The sequence below is a fragment of the Prionailurus bengalensis genome, chromosome A3 (genome assembly GCF_016509475.1).
Source record: "Prionailurus bengalensis isolate Pbe53 chromosome A3, Fcat_Pben_1.1_paternal_pri, whole genome shotgun sequence".
In the NCBI taxonomy this organism is placed as follows: Eukaryota; Metazoa; Chordata; class Mammalia; order Carnivora; family Felidae; genus Prionailurus; species Prionailurus bengalensis.
Window position 1 is genome coordinate 80,069,622 of NC_057354.1, and position 21,016 is coordinate 80,090,637.

Below are 21,016 nucleotides of genomic sequence, written 5' to 3' on the forward strand. Positions count from 1 at the left end.
AAAGGTAAACTTAAACAACTAAGAAAGTATTTACATTGTAGTTAATAATAAATAATGTATCAATATTGGTTATTAATTGTTGTAAGTGTACCATAGAAATATAAGATGTTAATAAACTGGGAAATTAGGTGTCTGGCATATTGAAATGCTGTACTGTCTTCACAACTTTTTCTATCAAAATGTTTTTAACCCAAATTACAGATCCTATTAGAGCCTTCTATGTGTCTCTCAGATTTCATTTTCTCTGTCCTCTGAAGTAATCATTATCCTGCATTAGGTGTTTAACAATCTTATGCATACCTTTATAGTTTTACTACATAATATTTTTAAAATTTATAGTATTTGTCATCTAACAAAACTTCATACAAATAGCATCATACTTTATGTGTTTGTGTGCATTTGTCTTTTTTGTTGTTGTTATTGTTCAGCATCTGTGTTTATGCTTCATCCATGTTGATAGATATAATTCTAATTCATTTACTGAACTTCCTAAATGGAATCATATAGTACATACTCTTTGTGTTTGACTCTTTTATTTAGCATAATATATGAAATTAGTGCATGTTGTATCTGTCAGTCAGTTTTTAAAAATAGACTGTTTTTTTTACAGCAGTTTTAGGGTTACAGAAAAATTGAGTGGAAAGTACAAAGAATTAACCTTACATCCCCTCACGGTCCTTCCTGGTGCAATATCCCCTATTATTAGCATCTGGCATTAGTATAGTACATTTGTTACAATAGATGAGCTGCTTTGATTACATTATTGCTAACTAAAGTCCATGGTTTGCATTAAAGTTCACTCTCTGTGTCGTACATTCCATCTTTACAAATGTATAATGGCATGTGTCTACCTTTATAGTATCAAATTCTGTATGATATTCAGAATAGTACTACTGCCTGAAAAATCCTTTGTCCTCCACCTATTCATTCTTCTCTCTGAACCCTTGGCAGCCACTGTTTTGTTTTGGGTTTGTTTTTTTTTTTACTGTGTCCATGGTTTTGCCTTTTCCAGAATGTCATATAATTGGAATCACAAAGTATGTAGCTTTTTCAGATTGGCTTCTTTTATTTGGTAATGTGCATTTAAGGTTCTTTTATGTTTTTTTCATTGATAGCTCTTTTTTTTTTTTTTAAGTAGTACTGAATAATATTCCACTGTCTCGATGTACTACAGTTTAGCCATTCTCCTACTGGAGGACATCTTTGTTGCTTCCAGGCTTTGGCAGTTGTGAATAAAACTTCTATAAATATCTATGTGCAAGTTCTTGTGTGGACATAAGCTTTTAACTCATTTGGTTAAATTCGAAGGAACGTGATGCTGGATTGTATGGTAAGAGTATTGTTTAGCTTTGTAAGAAACTGCCAGTGTCCAGTGGCTATTCCATTTTGCATTTCTACCTGTAGTAATAGTTCCTATTGCTCCACATCCTTGTCAGCATTTGGTGTTGCTTTGTCTGCATCTATTGATATTACCATATAATTTTCCTTTTGTAGCCTGTTGATATGATGGTGTATATCATCAAACTTTAAATATTTAAAGTTTATTTATTTTGAGAGAGAGAGAGAGACAGGGAGAGAGAATGTGTGAGCAAGAGCTGGTCGGGGTGGGGGGAGAGAGGGAGAGAGAGAATCCAAAACAGGCTCTACACTGTCAGCGTAAAGCCCAACGTGGGGCTCAAATTCATAACCTGAGCTGAAATCAGGAGTTAAATGCTTAAGCAACTGAGTCACCCAGGCACCCCAATATGATGGATTGTATAAATTGAAATTTGAATATTGAATTTTGAATATTGCATATCTGGAATAAATCCTGGTTGGTTGTGGTGTATAAATCTTTTTAGACATTATTGGATTCAATTTCCTAATATGCTGTTGTGGATTTTTGCATTTATATTTGTGAGTTTTTTTTTGGTTTTTTTGAGGGTTTTTTTTGATAATGTCTTTGTCTGGTTTTGGTATTAGAATAATATGGTCTCATGGAATGAGTTAGAAAGTATTCCTTCTGCTTCTGTTTTCTGAAAGAGACTGTTGAGGATGGGTGTAATTTCTTCCTTAAATGTTTGGTGAAACTCACCAGTAAACCAATCTGGACCTGGTATTTTCTGTTTTGGCAAGATATTAATTATTGATTCTGTTTCTTTAATAGACATAGGCCTATTCAGATAATTGATTTCTCCTGAGTTTTTGTAGATTGTGAGTTTACAGGAACTGTTTAGTTTCTTCCAGGTTATCAAACTTATGGGCATATAGTTATTCATAATGTTCCTTTATTGCCCTTTTAATGTTCATGGGATCAGTAGTGATGTCCCCTCTTTCTTTTCTGATGTTAGTAATTTATTTCTTCTCTTTTTTTTTCTTTGTTAACCTGGCTAGAGGTTTAGCAACTTTATTGATCTTTTTGAAGAACCAGCTTTTGGCTTAATTCATTTTTTCAAAAAACTTTTAATGTTTATTTTTGTAAGAGAGAGAGACAGAGTGTGAGTAGGTGAGGGGCAGAGAGAAGGAGACACAGAATCTGAAGCAGGCTCTGGGCTCTGAGCTGTTAGCACAGAGCCTGATGTGAGGCTTGAACTCGCAAACTGTGAGATCATGACCTGAGCCAAAGTCAGATGCTTAACTGACTGAGCCACCCAGGCAGGTGCCCCTGGCTTAATTCATTTTATCAGTTGATTTCCTGTTTTCAATTTCATTGATTTTTTTCTCTAATTTTTATTTCTTTTCTTTTACTTACTTTGAGTTTAATTTGCTCCTTTTCTAGTTTCCTAAAGTGAAAGTTTAGATTATTGATTTAGATTTTTCTTCTTTTCTTCTATTATGTATTCAGTGCTATAGATTTCTCTTGTAACAGTTGCCTTCACTGCATCCTACAGATTTAGATATTTTCATTTTAATTTTGTTTAAAATATTTTAAAATTTCTTGTTTTTTTTTTTAATTTTTTTTTTAATGTTTATTTATTTTTGAGACAGAGACAGACAGAGCATGAACAGGGGAGGGTCAGAGAGAGAAGGAGGCACAGAATCTGAAACAGGCTCCAGGCTCTGAGCTGTCAGCACAGAGCCCGACGCGGGGCTCTAACTCATGGAGTGTGAGATCATGACCTGAGCCGAAGTTGGCCGCTTAACCGACTGAGCCACCCAGGCGCCCCTAAAATATTTTAAAATTTCTTTTGATACTTCCTCAATATATGTGTTATTTAAAAGTATGTTATTTAATTCCTAACTATTTGGGGGTTTTTCAGATACCTTTTTGTTACTGATTTCCAGTTTAATTCCATTGTTGTCTGAGAGCAGACATGTATGGTTTCTATTCTTTTTATGTGTTAAGGTATGTTGTATAGCTGAGAATATGGTCTGTCTCAGTCAGTGTTCCATGTGAGGTTGACAAGAATGATATTGTGCTGTTGGATGAAGTACTCTGTAGGTGTCAATTAGATCCAGTTGATAGTGTTGTTTATTTTAACTATGTTCTGTGTACTGGATCTTTAAATTACCAATAGAGTGGTGTTTAATTCTCCAACTATGATAGTGGATTCATCTTTCTCTTGGCAGTTGTATCAGTTTTTATGCCATATATGTTTTATACCAACTAAAAGACTGAGACTGCTAAAGTGGATAAAAAAAAATAAGACCTAACTCTATGTTGTCTATGAGAAACCCATTTTTAATATGACACATACTGATTAAAAGTAAAAGGATGGAGAAAGATATACTGTGATAACACTAATCAATGAAAACTGGAGTGGTTTTATTAATTTCAGACAAAGCAGAGTTCAGAGCAAGGAAAATTGCTATGGATAAAGACAGACATTACATAATAAAAGAGGGGTCAGTTCTTCCAGAAGATGTAACAATCCTTAACATGTATGCACCTAGCAGCCGAATGTCAAAACATATGACGCAAAAAGTGGTAGAACTGCAAGGAGAAATAGACAAATCTACTATTGTACTTGGGAAACTTCAACACCCTGCTATTTGTAAAGGACAGATGCAATAGGCAAAAGGTCTATGAGGACATAGCTGAACCAAAGAGGTCAATCAGTTAACTAGATCTAATTGACATTTATAGAATATTTTGGTGGGAGAGGAGGGAGACATGAAGAATTTTTAGGGCATTTTTAGGGCAGTGTAACTCTTCTGTGTGGTATATAAAGGTGCATACATGTTGTTATACATTTGCCAAAACTTACAGAATGTACAAGAATGAACCCTAATGTAAACTGTAGACTTTGGTTGATAATGATGTGTCAATATTGATTTGTCCATTGTAGCAAAGTACCACACTGATGTGGATGTTGATGGTAGGGGAGGATGTGTATGCATGGGTTGAGGAATGTGGGTATGTGGGAACTCTGTACTTTTTGGTTAGTTTTGCTGTGAATCTAAAACTGCTCTAAAAATTAAAGTTTCTTAGTTAAAAATTAGAACAAATGTATCTGGAACCTAATAGTTTCTAAAGGATACTTTGTAAAAGTAGTTTCAGAGAGGTATTTCCATTTTTATTGAAAAATTTGAGGCAGAAGTGTGTGTCATTGAAGCATCAAATTAGGTGATAATATGGAATCACTTTGTTCTGATACGTGAAGTTTACATTGTATGAAAGTATATATCTCACTAAATACTATTTAGCTATGTTTATTTTAAGCACTGACCCTTTGTTTTGAAATACTGCTCTAAAAAACAGGAAGCTTAATGGAAAAGCTGTGTTTTGTCTACCAAAGAATAATAGGAATTCTCTCTGGTTTATTTTTAGTGCCAACTATAAATACTGTTGCTTTCAAGCAGAAAGAAGAGATTAATGATTATATAAAAATATTAAATTACAGGGGATTGCTTTAGGACTAACATGCTTTGGGATTGATTAATATCAAAGTTTCCCATTTTCAAATATTAGCCTCCTAATTTTAATTACTTGATACTTAATGAGCAGTTTACTTAAAAAGGCATCATCTTGAGTTCAGTTTTTTTTCTTATTTATTTATTATTTTAAAACAATAGCAGTCATTTATTTAGCTAATGAATCTGAACTTTAGGCAGAGCTCAGAGGGGAAGACTGTCTTCATATGGTGTCCACTCAACTGGAGGCTAGATGATCCACTTCCAAAATACCTCATTCACTGGCTATTTGGTGCTGGCTGTTTGGCTGGGAGCTTAATGATAGGCCGAGGGCTAGAGGCCAGAGTCCTTATAAGGTAGTCTCTATAAGCTCCTTACAGCATAGTGCCTGGGTTCTAAGAGCAAGCCTCTTATGAGGAACAAAATGGAAGTTGAAGTTTCTTAAAACCTGAGCCAGAAAATTGGCACAGCATCACTTGGCCATGATCTTTTTTGAATTTGCTTTTTTTCTTTTTTTTTTAGGGCTTTAATTTTGAGTTTCAGCTTCACACCAAAATTGAACAGCAAGTATAGAGTTTCCATATGCTCCCCATGCCCACATATGCACAGCCTCTCCAACAATCAATACCCTGCACCAGAGTGGTATTTTGTTACAATGGATGAACCAATGTTACCCAAAGTCCATAGTTTACATTAGGGTTCACTCTTGGTGTTGTACCATCAATGGATTTTGGCAAATGTATAATGATGTGTATCTATCGGTACATTATCATATAGAATAGTTTCACTGTTCTAAAAATCATCTGTGTTCTGTTTTATCCCTTCCTCTTCTACCAACCCCTGGCAACCATGATTTTTTTTTTTACTGTCTTTATAGTTTTGCCTTTTCTAGAATGTCATATAAAGTTGATCTTTGAACAAAAAGTGTTTAAACTGTGTGGGTCCACTTACATGCAGATTTTGTAAAATAAATGTATTTGCTCTTCCTTACGATTTCCTTAATAACATTTTCTTTTCCCTATCTTACTTTATTGTAAGAATATGGTATGTAAAAATATGACATACAAAATATGTGTTAATTGATTATGTTATTGATAAAATAAGGTTTCTGGCCAACTGAAGTCTATTAGTATAAGTTTTTATATATACTATAGTATAGTATAAATATATATGTAAGTAAATATAGTGTAAGTTTTTAGGGAATCAAAAGTTAGATATGCATTTTCTTATTATTTTAAAAAATTTTTTATGTTTATTTTTGAGAGAAAGAGAGAGAGTGAGAGAGACAGAACGCTAGGAGGGGAGAGGCAGATAGAGAGGGAGACACAGAATCTGAAGCAGGCTCCAGGCTCTGAGCTGTCAGCACAGAGGCCAACGTGGGGCTCGAACCCATGAACTGTGAGATCCTGACCTGAGCTGAAGTCGAACACTTAACCGACTGAACCACCCAGGCGCCCCGGCATTTTCAATTTTGCTGGGGGTGTCATTGCTCCTAACCCCTGTGTTATCTAGGGGTCAGCTGTAGTTGGAATTGCCATGATCTTTTGGATAAACAGTCACACAGCCCATATTTATTCCAGGGGATGGGATATAGATGCTTAACTTCAAGTGGGAAAAGGGTCAAAGAATTTTGTCACCAGGTTTTAAAATTGCCACATTCTATATTTGTATATTATAAATAAGGAAATCCAGGTACAATAATACTAAAAGATTTTCCCAAGATTAGATGAGTAGTCAAAGCCAGGTCTTTTAGATTGCCATTTGCACACCCATCCAACTATTCACTCATTCAACATATATTTACTGATCGTCTGCTATGTGACAGTCACTGTGCTAGGCGCCAGAGATTAAATATAAACAAGCAGGGCAAGGTCTCTGCCCTCTACAAGCCCTTACATGTAAGAGCCTGGCGGTTACCCTACATTGTGATAAACACCACTTTACTATGTAGCCTGCAAAGAGAGCCCTGTTCTGGATTTGGTGGTTTAGGGAAGATTTCCTGTATACAGTAACATCTGTATTAAAGCTTGAAAAAAAGGTAGTGTCAACAAAAGGAGTTGAAGGAACAACAACTAAGATGTTCTAGGCAAAAGGAACAACATAGGCAAAGGTCCAGAGGATAGGGAAAGAACGGCAGTTTTAAAAGCTAAAATGAGGGGTGCCCGGGTGGCTCAGTCGGTTGAGCATCCGACTTCGGCTCAGGTCATGATCTCACAGCTTGTGAGTTCGAGCCCTGCGTCGGGCTCTGTGCTGACAGCTCAGAGCCTGGAGCCTGCTTCAGATTCTGTGTCTCCCTCTCTCTCTGCCCCTAACCCACTCACATTCTGTCTCTGTCTCTCTCAAAAATAAATAAACATTAAAAAAAAAAAGCTAAAATGAGTACAGTATGGATGGAGGGAGATCGATGGAGTGAAAGATTGTAAGAGGTAGGGGAAGATGAAGAGACACAAAGCTAGAGAGGTAGAGGAAGTACCTCGTCATGATTCACCCTATAAACCAAATTAAATAATTATAGAATTGAAACCTGGAAGCTAGAGAAGTCTTTACAGGTTTTATTCTTTAATTAAACTTTTTACTTAGAGATTATTTGTAGATTCATATGCAGCTGTAAGAAATAGTAGAAAGAAATGATCCTTGTATACTTGGCCACTTACACCCTATGGTAGCTTCTTGTAGAATTATAGTACAATAGCACAACCACTATATTGACTTGCTACTGTCAGGATACAGAACTTTCCATTACCAGTAGGATCCCTTATGTTGAAGTTTTATAGCCACATCCATTTTCCTCCCACTCATCCTCACTCCTTCCTTTTTTTCAAACAGTTGATAATCAGTTTATTAAAATAGTTGATATAAGTATTTGCAGTGGTGACTTCTACCTTGACTCCTGGCTAAATACTGATGGAAGTAATCTGTTTAACATTCTCAGAAGGACTATGCAAGTCAGTGTGAGTCACTTAAGGATCCTCATCTGAAAAATGACTCAAGTTTTAGAATCTTCAGCCTGAGAGGTTTTTCTTGTACTGATTCTTAGAGTTTCAGTACCCATCTAAACTGGTTCTTTCACTTTGAGATTTTTTTCCTTTGAGCCCCTGATCAAGTCAGCATACACCTTCTCCAGAGGTTTTACACTGTGACTGGTTAGGATAATTCTAATTTGGTGAATCACCACCTCTTGTTCCACAAGTGTCTTTCTAGGAGCCGGTGGACCTGAGCTCTGTTGCAGCTGTGACCATGTCTTCCTCAAAGAGCCCTCACTCCTTTTTTAACCCCTTACAACCACTAATCTGTTTTCCATTTCTGTAATTTTGAACTTTCAAAAAGTGTTACATAAATGGAATAAAACAATGTATAACCTTTCCTTTTTCTAAAATTTTCTTAAATGATTTATTTATTTTTGACAGAGAGGGAGAGAAGAGTGCAAGTGGGGCAGGGGTAGAGAGAGAGGGAGACACAGAATCCGAAGCAGGCTCCAGGCTCTGAGCTGTCAGCATGGAGTCTCATGAGGGGCTTGACCCACGAACCGTGAGATCATGACCTGAACTGAAGTTGGTTGCTTAACTGACTGAGCCACCCAGGCGCCCCTAAACTTTCTTCATTCAGAATAATTCTCTGGCAATTTGTGCAGGTTGTAGTTATCAGTGGTCCATTTCCTTTTTATTGCAGAGTAGTATTCCATGGTATGGATGTACCATAGTTTATCTGTTTACCTGTTGAAGGGCATCTGGTTTATTTCTAATTTGGGGGTATTACAAATAAAGCTGCTGGAAACATTTGTGTATTATATAACTTTTTTGTGTGGACCCATGTCCTCTTTTCTATGGGATAAATTCCCAGGAATGCTATTGCTAGGTCATATGGTAGTTACATTTTTTTATTAGTAAATTGCCAGACTTTTGCACTGTGTATGTACCATTTTACATTTCCACCAGCAATGTATGATTGATCCAGTTTCTCTGTATCCTTGGAAGTATTTGGTCTTGTCACTGTTTTTAAATTGTAGCAATTCTACTAAGTGTATAATGATATCTCATTGTGGTTTTATTTATTTTTATTATTAGTTTTTCTATGTAGTCTCTACACCCAACCTGGGGATCGAACTCATGACCCTGAGATCAAAAGTCAGTTGGCTGTACCAACTGAAGCAGCCAAGTGGCTCTGATTGTGGTTTTAATTAACATTTTTGTGATAGCTAATGATGTTGGACATTTTTCATGCACTTATTCTCCATTTATATATCCACTCTGGTGAAATGTCTCTCATCTTTTGTCCAGTTTCTAATGGGATTATTTGTTTTTTGTTTTGTTTTGTTTTTCTGACGCAAAAGCAAAGAGCCTTTTGATAATTTGTTTTTTAATGTTGAAATTTTAAGGTTCTTTATATATTCTAGGTATTAGTCCTTTGTCAAATGTTTGTTTTGAAATTTTTTCTCTCAGTTTGTAGGTTGTCTTTTCATCCTCTTCACAGCATTTTTTTTTTTTTTTTTTTTTTGCATAGGACAAAAGTTAATTTTGATGTGGTTGACTTTAACAGTTTTTTCTTTTATGGATCATGCTTTGGTGTCAAATCTAGGACCTCTTTGTCTAGTTCTTCATTACAAAGATTTTTCAAAAAAGATTTACAGTTTTGGGTAACTGCCACCTGGGTGGCTCAGTCACTTGAGCATTTGACTCTTGACTTTGGCTCAGGTCATGTTCTCACGGTTCAAGGGATCAAGTCCTGCCCTGGGCTCCATGCTAGCAGTACGGAGCCTACTTGGGATGTAGGATTCTCCCTCTTCCTCTCTTTCTGTTCCTTGCCCGCTTGCACACACTCTGTCTCTCTCAAAATAAATAAATAAACTTCAAAAAAATATAAAGAAAACATTTACAATTTTATGTTATATCTAGGCCCATGATCTATTTTAAGTTAATTTTTACATAAGTTAGGAAATTTATGTTGAGGTTCTTTTCTTTTCCTAAAGTATATCTACTTACTCAACTACCTTTTGTTGAAAAGATTTTCTTTTCTCTATTGAAAAGATTTTGCACCTTTGTCAAAAATCAGTTGTTCATATTTGTGTGGGTCTATTTCTGTGTTATTTATTCTTTTCCATTAGTTTATGCATCCTTCCCTCTGCAAATACTGTGATCTTGATTATTGTAGCTATATCTTAAGTCTTGAAATGGTGAAGACTGATTGCTCCCACTTATTGCTTTTTTTTTCTCAAAATTGTTTTATCCTATTTCCTTTGACTTTCTGTATAAATTTTAGAATAATTTTGTCTGTATATATAGAAATTCTTATGAGGAGTTTGATAGGAATTGCTTATGTATCAACCTGTTTCTTTTCTCTGAAGTAGGCTTGAATAACTTGGCATGCTTTTTTGTCTTTTTCTCCTACCTAACTTTTTGTGTTGATTTGAAATTCCAGTTTCACATTTATAATTATTAATTTTTAACATTTAAAAATTATTTTTGGTTCATCATATTCCAATCACATATATCTTTAGCATAATGCTGCTTTATGTTGACTAGGAGACCAGCAATTTCTCTAAGCTGCCCACTATCAGTAACATAATGTGGAGTCAATGATTATAGTCTAGCAGCATTAATTTTGCCAATAATATTAACACGATGATTTGCATTTTTATTTTTTATTCAATTTCTCTCCTTCCTCTGATTTTGTAGCCTAAATTACCTTTGGCTCTGAGCTCCTTGCTCAGCAAGGCTAGATTAGGCAAACAAATCAACACTTTGGAATTGTTTCTTTATCTAAGAGTTGATGGTTTGTGATATACATGAGATGATTTTGTAAAGTAATAAATTGATGACTTGAAATAATTCTAGACTTTAGGTTGATCTGTAGCATTTATTATTTTTGGCTTAAATAGTTTTTGATACGGTTGTGAGTGCTTTTTATACCATGAATTCAAGGGCTTATGTTAGATGCTGTAATTGCAGAAATATGTAGACCCTGCCCTCACAGATTATAATCTGTTGGGTGAAATAGACTTGTAAACAGATAATTTCATTACATCGAGGTAAGTATAATGACAGAAATATTAGGCATTTTTGGAATAGAAAGTGGGGGCTGCTTGGATGGCTCAGTCAATTGTGTCCTACTCTTGGTTTCAGCTCAGGTCGTGATCTTGCTGTTCATGGGATTGAACTCCGCATCAGGCTGTGCATGCACTGAAGGTGCAGAGCCTGCTTGGATTCTCTCTCTCTGTCTCACTCAAAATAAATAAATAAGTAAATAAACCATGTATATGTATATGTATATGTATATGTATATGTATATGTATATGTATATGTATATGTATATGTATATGTATATATAAAAGGAGTAGAAAAGAGCCCTTACCTTACTAGGGGAGGAGGAATATTGGAGAAGCCATGCTTGAAATGAGTCTCGAATGGTAAATAGGAGTTAATCTGGTGAAGGACATTTAATCTGATGGAAATTAATGTGATGGAAGGACATTTCAAGCAGTTAGAATAATGAACAAAGACACATAAAAAGAAGTAGCATATTAGGATTTCTGGTTGGAGAATTACGAACAGGTTAGTACTATGTGAATGGCAAGTGTGGGAAGCAGAAGTTTATGAGGCACCAAAAGATAAGCCAGACCAGATCTTGTGGTGTTGAGCTTGGACTTTATCCTCATTGGTTCTCAAATCTATGAGGTCCAGTGTTTCCTTCCTGTAGTAAATATTTTCTAATGCCCCTTTATTATTTTTAAATAGAATTTATTTATAGTTATAATTCATATATAATAAAATTAACATGCATCATTTCTAACAAATTAAAACGATGACATAAATGTACTATAAAGTCAAGTTCTAAGAAACATGAAATAAAGTAATTTGAAATATGTATTTTAAAATGTAAATGTTAAAGCATTACTGCATTAGAACATGTAATGAATCATACAGATACCTGTACTTCTATGTAGAATCCCTGTGAATGTGCAGCAATAAACATGGACTTTTATAGATGTATTGGTAATTCAGATATTTTAGTTGCTATTGCCATTGGTAATATTCCAAAACGTTCAACAACCTGTTTGTAAAGTTCTGACCAAATTAAAGTACAAATAATATTAGTTTCATTCCCATAAATTTGATGTTTATTAAAACTGCAAAAAAAATTTTTTAATGAAAAAAAGATTAATTTCTAGATTCAGGTAATTATAAACAAGTTTTTCCACATAATGTTAAGTGGAACATTGCCAAGTCATGTGGGACATGAGTCTGTTTGTTTTATGGGATGTTCTTGAGAAGGGGTTGGTAAACTACATCCCAGAGGCCACACTGCCTATTTTTGTATAGCTTATGAGCTAGGAATAGTCTTTATATTTTTATTTATTTATATGTATATTTTAAATTATCAGGGTTTCTTTTTTTTAAGTTTTTTTAAATTTATTTTGAGAGACACAGGAACAGTGGGAGCAGGGGAGGGGCAGAGAGAGAGTGGAAGAATCCCAAGCAGGTTCTGCACTGTCAATGCAGAGCCTGATGCGGGACTTGAACTCCCGAAACTGTGAGATTATGACCTGAGCCGAAATCAAGAGTTGGAAGGTTAACAGACTAAGCCACCCACGTGTCCCAGAATGGTTTTTATATTATTTTTAGAGAGTTGGACCAAAAAACAACAAAAAAAAGGAGGAATATGTAACACCTTTATAGAAAGTTTGTCAATTCATTTTCTTGAGCACTGTAGGATGCCGATCATCCCTAGATCCTGTTTGCTAGATGCCAGCAGCACTCCAGTCACTGTGAAACCAAACATAGCTCCAACATTTTTCAAGTGACTTCTGAGGGCACTACTACCTTGCTGAGGACCACTACCCTAGATGATCAGTTTTCAATATTTTATTCCATTGTGACACACTTAACAAATAGTAATATGCATGATTTATTCCCATGTAGAGTTCTTATGTTCGTAATTTTCTGTTTTTTTCCTTACATTCAACGAAACAATTAAAATGAAGCAGGAATTGGGGCACCTAGGTGGTTCAGTCAGTTGAACATCTGACTCTTGATTTTGATTTTGAGATCAAGCCCCACATTGGGCTTTGTGCTGACAGTGCAGAGCCTGCTTGGGATTCTCTCTCTCCCTCTCTCTCTCTCTGTCCCTCCCACACACTTTCTCTCTCTCTCTCTCTGTCTCTCTCTCAAAATAAATAAATAAGAATTTGAAAAAAATAAGGCAAGAATTGTTAATATAAGGTTAACCTTGAAAACCCTCCAGTTTATACTTATAAAAATAAATCTTTACAAACTTCAGTACTTTTATTACTACTAATAACATTACTTGTAACTTATAACTTACATAGGAATGTTTTATAATTGACTGATAACCACTGTAGCAGCTCTTGGAAACCTTAAAGCAGGGAAGTGACAGTATCCTATTGACATTTTAGATAGATTACTTTGGTGGGTAATAGAAGATAGACTTGAGGAGGTACAAAGTACAAGCCTAGTTTAGGTACAAGATGGTGGCCTCTCGAGTATTCTATGCTTGGTAGTAGGGACAGAGCAGAGGAGACACATTATTGGAGAATTATTTCAGATATAAAAATCAGTAGAAGTTAATGAACAAAATGTAGGCTTAGTTCTTAACCTTTGTTGCTCATTAGAATTATTTGGCATGCTTTTAAACAATGCCAATGCCTGGGGCCCAATTTAGGATTTTTAGAAATCAGAAGTTCTGGGATAGAGTCTGGGAATTGATATTTTAAAAATGTACCTCGTGATTCTAATTTGCAGCTAGTGTTGAGAACCACTAATTCAAGTTGTGGAGGAGAGAGAAGAATAAGGGATAAGTGAGTAGTACCAGGCTGCCAGCTAAGGCTACTGGTTGATAGAGGGGGCATGCTTTAAACAGTGTCTGTTCCATGGTAGCTATTCAGATATTTTTGGTATAAATGAGAACTGATGACTTTGAACTTGAACCAGAACCAGTTCCTTATTTAATTTCTGATTATTCTAAATTTGGATGAATTAACCCCAGTTCAAGATATAATCGACTGGGACCCAACCAAAATAAATGCTATCACAGGTAAGGTTATATCAGAATGGATATCTAGATATAATTTGAGGAAAAGAATGATATAAATCACTGATGCTGTGGTGTGATATTGTGAAGCAAAGTGCCAGCTGAAATAATTTGACTTCATTATAGTACATTATACAAATTGATATTTCTATTGAGTGCCTTAGAGAATTTGGGTCCTCATACCAGGTAAATAGGCAGGTATTCAATATATGTTTATTAAATTATACGGTGAAATATCTTTATCAGAAAGTTGTTATATTTATCGTACAATTCTTTTTTATGTTAATGGAAGAATGAAAGGCAGTATGATTGTCTTTCAGCCCCAATTCTACTTCCTCTACCTATATTCTACCTGTACACTGTCTTCCTTTACACTCCTCTGTTCTCACTGCTACTGCCCAAGTGTAGTCAGGACCGTTGGTTTCCAGTGATAGGAATATAGCTCAAACTGTCTTGAATATTAAATTGAATTTTTTGGTACCTGTAGGCAGAAAGGATGCTGAGATAACATACAAAACTAAAGAAAGGTTTACAGGAACCAGGGCTTTGGTGATTATAGAGCAGGGATATCATTCCATTACAACCACTCTCATCTCTGCTTGGCTTTGTTCTTTTTTATTGCAATCAGGCCTTTGCCAACAGATCAAAGATAGCAGTCTGCAACCCAGCCTCATAGCCTTCTGCTTCCAGGATTCCAAGAGGAAAGACCATTTCTACTCCTGTTCTAAATTGAGAAGTTGATTTCAAGTAGCTGTTGTTTCCAGAGAAAGGAGGCTACTATGATTTGTCTGGTTTAGAGCTCATGCCAACCCCAGTGGCCAGGAGAGGATAAGGATATACCAAAGAAGAGGCAAGGAAAATCTTGAGACCAAATCATTAAGTCACTGTCCTCTCCAGGGCTCCATTGCCACAGACCCTTGATGATTTTCCACTTCAGTTTATTTATTTAGCAGCTTACTATTCACAAAACAGCAATGATAATTAAATTTTGAAAATTTATGGAGAAATGTAGAGTAGTATGCAATTTTAGACTAGTAGTATTGTAAATGAGCTATTTGAAGATGGACTACACAGCTAACATAATGCATTCATTTGACAAAATGTACTTAGTTCTTCTATGGACAAGGCATTGTATAGTCGTAGTATATCAAACCAAGCCTGGCTATAAGGCATTGTGAAATTATATAAGATTTCAACAGAGGATGAGTTAATTCATTTTCTTGTTTTATTATTTAATTATTTAATTTTATTATTTTCCCATCATGGAACTTGGTATTTAAGAACTAGTTTCTAGTTATTGATATAGAATTTGAGTGACATGGAATTTTTAACAAGTAGTTTTCTTTTCTTTTTTTAAATATTTATTTTGAGAGAGAGAGAGAGAACACGAGCAGGGTAGAGGGAAAGAATTCAAGCAGGCTCCATGCCCAGTGCAGAGCCTGATGTGGGCTTCAATCTCATGACACTGAGATCATGACCTGGGTTGAAATCAAGAGTCAGATGCTTACCCGACTGAGCCATCTAGGCACCCCAGCAAGTAGCTTTTCTGATACTCAATATTTGTAAAAAGAATGTTTTTGTTCTTTTAAAGAGCTTGTTCTCATTACTGTCATTTAATGACGCTTTTTGAAAGCTGATTTAGTGATTAGAGTCATTCAAAATATGATCTGTAGTTAAGCTATCTTTTTCTAGTTATTTACCAAATTCAAATTATATAATTTTTTCTGTCTTTATAGTCAATTGCATCTGCAGACATGGATTTCAACCAGTTGGAGGCATTCTTGACTGCTCAAACCAAAAAGCAAGGTGGGATCACATGTGACCAAGCTGCTGTCATTTCCAAATTCTGGAAGAGCCATAAGACAAAAATTCGAGAGAGCCTCATGAACCAGAGCCGTTGGGACAGTGGGCTTCGAGGTCTGAGTTGGAGAGTTGATGGCAAATCGCAGTCAAGGCATTCAGCTCAAATACATACCCCTGTTGCGATAATGGAGCTGGAAATAGGAAAAAGTGGACAGGTGAGCCCAACTTCAATCAATTTCCTTTTATAAACTACATTTCCTATTACATATTAGATGATAAAAATAATAGGAAAAGACTCTGTTTCCTAGAATCCCTTTTCAGATATGGAATCATCTGAAAAATTTGGATACTCCTCGTTGTGGATAGAATCTGGAAATCAGCCTCATGGTCCTGGCAGCTATCTCAGAATAACAAAATGAGTCAATGAGGTGATTGCACAGAGAGTGGCCACCATTCCATTTTGGTTAGATCTCAGAATTCTTGGCATTTGCTCAGAATTCTTGGCATTTGCTCAGAATCTCCAAAGCAATGATAGAGGTGCTAAATAAAGACCAGGAATTGAGATTAAACGACGCAGAACAAAACTGTCTCACCCAGTCATCTTTATGGGCAGTCAGATATAGGAGGCAGTGCATCTTAATTACAGCAATGTGTTGTTCCTAAAGACCCTAAGTGTGCTATCTCTGTCCTTGAGCCCACAAATAATTTTTAATGTGATCTTGATTATTTACAAAACAGTTCCTCTTTTTCTTGCAGTTTCCATAGTCATTATAGCAGGTAATTTTAGCATCTACATTGTTTTTCCTGAAGTCATTCAGTTTGTGCTTTAGATGATGCCAGATCAGACTTTTAATGACCTGGTATATGTCTTTGGGGGAAGAAAAAAAAAGCAGCAACCCATAATTAGGAAGAGAAAACCCAGATCACTGAATTAGCCAACCAGATTTATTTTCAGATGAATAATCAAATAAGTGCTTCTATTACATTCTATAGTAGAAATTTATTTTTCTTCTAGGGATGAGCATTTTTTTTAGCTGTCAGTTCCCCTCATATATTCCCTTAGGATTTTTCAGTGTTTGTAGTTCTATAATGATACTGATTTTAATTTAAAATGTAATTCCTCTTAAAAAATAATTCTTTTACAAAATACGTTTGGAGAATCATTTCTTTAGTTATTGTAAAATAGTGCTGTTGCTTTTATTGACTTTGGTTTGTCTGACCCTAAAGTCCATTTTTTTAACCATTGTGTTAATATGCCTTCCTTCTATTGTTCTAGACCAAAAATCTGACAGATTAGAAAGGTGTGATAAGTACACTTGGATATCTAAGTTTACCAACCATTTTTCCAGGCTGTTCATTTTTTATTTGGCAATAGTGATTATTTCATTTTGTCTTTAAATATTTATCATTTGGGCAGGAATTGAAAACATGCATATCTATTTTAAGACATTCCTAGAAAGCTATTATAGTACTTCTTTAATTTGATATTGTCTTACTGTTTGAACTCAGGTTTATTATGTGCCTTTTGATTTTAGTAACTTACATATCATCTGAATTTATTGGGTACTGCTATAGGTATTTCTAAATCTACTTTAACATATTTAAAATATTTTCTTTGATCTTGTTATCCAAAGTGACATTCTACTCTGTGTGTGTGTGTGTGTGTGTGTGTAGAATGGTTTTATCAATCAGTAAATCACTACAAATAATTTGTTGGCTAGCTTCGGGGTTATTTTGTGATAAATTAGAACAGGTTGGTAAACTCTTTTAAGTGGAGAGATATTTTATACTTGACAACCATATAGTTTCTGTCATAAGTACTCAACTTTGTTGTTGTAGCTCAAAAGCAGCCACAGACAATATGTAAATAAGTGGGCATTGCTGTTTCTAGAAAGTTTACGTACCACAATATAATCAACAGGTCTTAGAAGTCAGAGAGTCCATAAGCCCTTACTAAGGTGAATTACACAGGTGAGGTAGTATATCCCCAATTTCTAGAGAAGGTATCTGAGATAAATACATTACTTTGTTTTAGACAGAGCTAACGTAGTAAAATGAAAATCACTAAATTGATTTTTTCGAAAAAACATTCACACCAACATTTAGGAGCTTTTGTTAGCTTCTCACAATATTCTGTGCCAAAAAACCAAGTTGGTAGTACAATATGGTAGTCAACAGTATTGATAGGAATATTGCTCAGCAATAAAAAGGAAAGAACTTCTGATAAACACAATAAAATGGCTGAATCTCAAAGTCATTTGCTGTGTGAAATAAGCCAGATATAAACTTTTTATCATAATATATGATTTCACGCATATAAAATCCTAGAAAATGCAAAGTAATCATGACAAAAAGTATATGTCTAGGTTAAGAGTAGAGGGAGGGATAGATTAGATTACAAAGGAGTGTGGGAAAACTTTTAAAAGTGATAAAAATATTTATTATGTTAATTGTGGCAACAGTTTCATGGGTGTATGCATATTTCAAAACTTATGAAATTGTATACTTTAAATGTGCACTATATTGGACATTACATATACTTCAAAGTTTTTGATTTAAAAAATGGTCACTATTGGGGCTCCTGGGTGGCTCAGTCAGTTAAGCATCTGACTCTTGATTTCAGCTCAGGTCATGATCTCAGGGTCGTGGCATTTAGCCCCATGTTGGGCTCTGTGCTGGATGTGGCTCCTGCTTAAGATTCTCTCTCTCCCTCCCTCTACTGCTTGCACTCTCTCTGTCTTTAAAAAAAAAAAAAAAAAGGTTACCATGAAAATGATTAAAGTTGCTCTTTAACCCACAAAATGCTTTGAATGCAAATATATTCTTAACAAGAAAAGTTGTAAAAAAAAGAAGTAAACAATAATTTAACCTATTCCGGCAATAAAATATACAGCCCCGATCTTACAGGAAATGTTTTTGTGAGACCTGGATCTTTGGTTAGTTCTTCTGTCAGCTTCTAAGTGAATATTATTTGTGAAGTAATCCACTATATCATATTTCCAGTTTTTAGAACATCTATAGGTAACAAAGTCAAAGTTATTTTCATATGTAGACATTGAATGAGCTTGTGAGAGAAGTGATGAGCCTAGGATACTAAGAGGTTGCTTCCAAGAAGAGTGACCAACTTTTTCGAACTCTGTGTGTATGTGTACATGCATGTATGTGTATTTATATACCCCAAAACAACTAAATTACTGTTTTCAGTTTATGTCATTTAAAATCAGTTGTTCTCAATAATAGTTGCACATAAGAATTGCCTGTGGGGCTTTAAAATTTTTCATGCTTAGGACATTGCTCAGACCAATTAAATAAGAATCTAGGGGGATGGAACCTGGGCATCAGTATTCTTTAAAGCTTATGATTCCTTGGCACAAAAACAGACACATAGACCAATGGAATAGAATAGAAACCCCAGAACTAGACCCACAAACGTATGGCCAACTAATCTTTAACAAAGCAGGAAAGAACATCCAATGGAAAAAAGACAGTCTCTGTAACAAATGGTGCTGGGAGAACTGGACAGCAACATGCAGAAGGTTGAAACTAGACCACTTTCTCACACCATTCACAAAAATAAACTCAAAATGGATAAAGGACCTGAATGTGAGACAGGAAACCATCAAAACCCTAGAGGAGAAAGCAGGAAAAGACCTCTCTGACCTCAGCCATAGCAATCTCTTACTTGACACATCCCCAAAGGCAAGGGAATTAAAAGCAAAAATGAATTACTGGGACCTTATGAAGATGAAAAGCTTCTGCACAGCAAAGGAAACAACCAACAAAACTAAAAGGCAACCAACGGAATGGGAAAAGATATTTGTAAATGACATATCGGACAAAGGGCTAGTATCCAAAATCTATAAAGAGCTTACCAAACTCCGCACCCGAAAAACAAATAACCCAGTGAAGAAATGGGCAGGAAACATGAATAGACACTTCTCTAAAGAAGACATCCAGATGGCCAACAGGCACATGAAAAGATGCTCAACGTCGCTCCTTATCAGGGAAATACAAATCAAAACCACACTCAGGTATCACCTCACGCCAGTCAGAGTGGCCAAAATGAACAAATCAGGAGACTATAGATGCTGGCGAGGATGTGGAGAAACGGGAACCCTCTTGCACTGTTGGTGGGAATGCAAACTGGTGCAGCCACTCTGGAAAACAGTGTGGAGGTTCCTCAGAAAATTAAAAATAGACCTACCCTATGACCCAGCAATAGCACTGCTAGGAATTTACCCAAGGGATACAGGAGTACTGATGCATAGGGGCACTTGTACCCCAATGTTTATAGCAGCACTCTCAACAATAGCCAAATTATGGAAAGAGCCTAAATGTCCATCAACTGATGAATGGATAAAGAAATTGTGGTTTATATACATGGCAATGAGAAAGAACGAAATATGGCCCTTTGTAGCAACGTGGATGGAACTGGAGAGTGTGATGCTAAGTGAAATAAGCCATACAGAGAAAGACAGATACCATATGTTTTCACTCTTATGTGGATCCTGAGAAACTTAACAGGAACCCATGGGGGAGGGGAAGGAAAAAAAAAAAAAAAGAGGTTAGAGTGGGAGAGAGCCAAAGCATAAGAGACTCTTAAAAACTGAGACCAAAACTGAGGGTTGATGGGGGGTGGGAGGGAGAGGAGGGTGGGTGATGGGTATTGAGGAGGGTACCTTTTGGGATGAGCACTGGGTGTTGTATGGAAACCAATTTGACAATAAATTTCATATATTGGAAAAAAAAAGCTTATGATTCCTGTATTTATGTGGAGTTGAGAACCACCATGTTAAAGGTAGGCAAATAATCTGGTTTAAAGTGTAAATAGAACTTGGTATCAAATTTTTACAGTAAGAATTCAATATATGTCAACATACTTCTACTTACCATAATTTATGGAGTGCCTGGGGACTTTTTATTCAGGAACTAGTTGCGGTAGTGGTGGGTTTTTTGTCTTCCTTTCTCTATTTCAATTGCTTTCTCCTGCTCAGTTTGTCTGCATTACTTCTCTCTTTGGTCCAAGGAGTACATTTGACGATCCGCAGCCAAGTATGTACGTTCATTGACTTTTTTTTATTAATACAGTATAAAATACTTTTGGGATATGAGGAAGCCAAAATAATAGAGAAGTCACTCACTAAAGCATATACCTTTATGGAAATTTGTAGAGCTAGAGAAAATGAGTATGCATTAGTGACCTAATTACTTATAGTGGATATTTTTCTTCAGTAGAAATAAAAAATTTTGTAAGAATAAAACATTAATTCAGTGGTAGCAGTACACAGAAGATTTTGAGGTGAACATTTCATGTACAAAGAAAAGTACATCAAAT

The 21,016-nt window shown here is 35.5% G+C and overlaps 1 protein-coding gene across 1 annotated transcript in view; it reads left to right on the plus strand.

The window, feature by feature from the left end:
• The window catches only part of COMMD1 (copper metabolism domain containing 1), a 189,865-nt gene that overhangs the window by 66,901 nt on the left and 101,948 nt on the right, over nucleotides 1-21,016 (plus strand). The window contains exon 2 of the mRNA XM_043603474.1: nucleotides 15,615-15,896. Coding sequence (XP_043459409.1) covers nucleotides 15,615-15,896 — 282 coding nt within the window. The remainder of the gene's footprint in view (nucleotides 1-15,614; nucleotides 15,897-21,016) is intronic.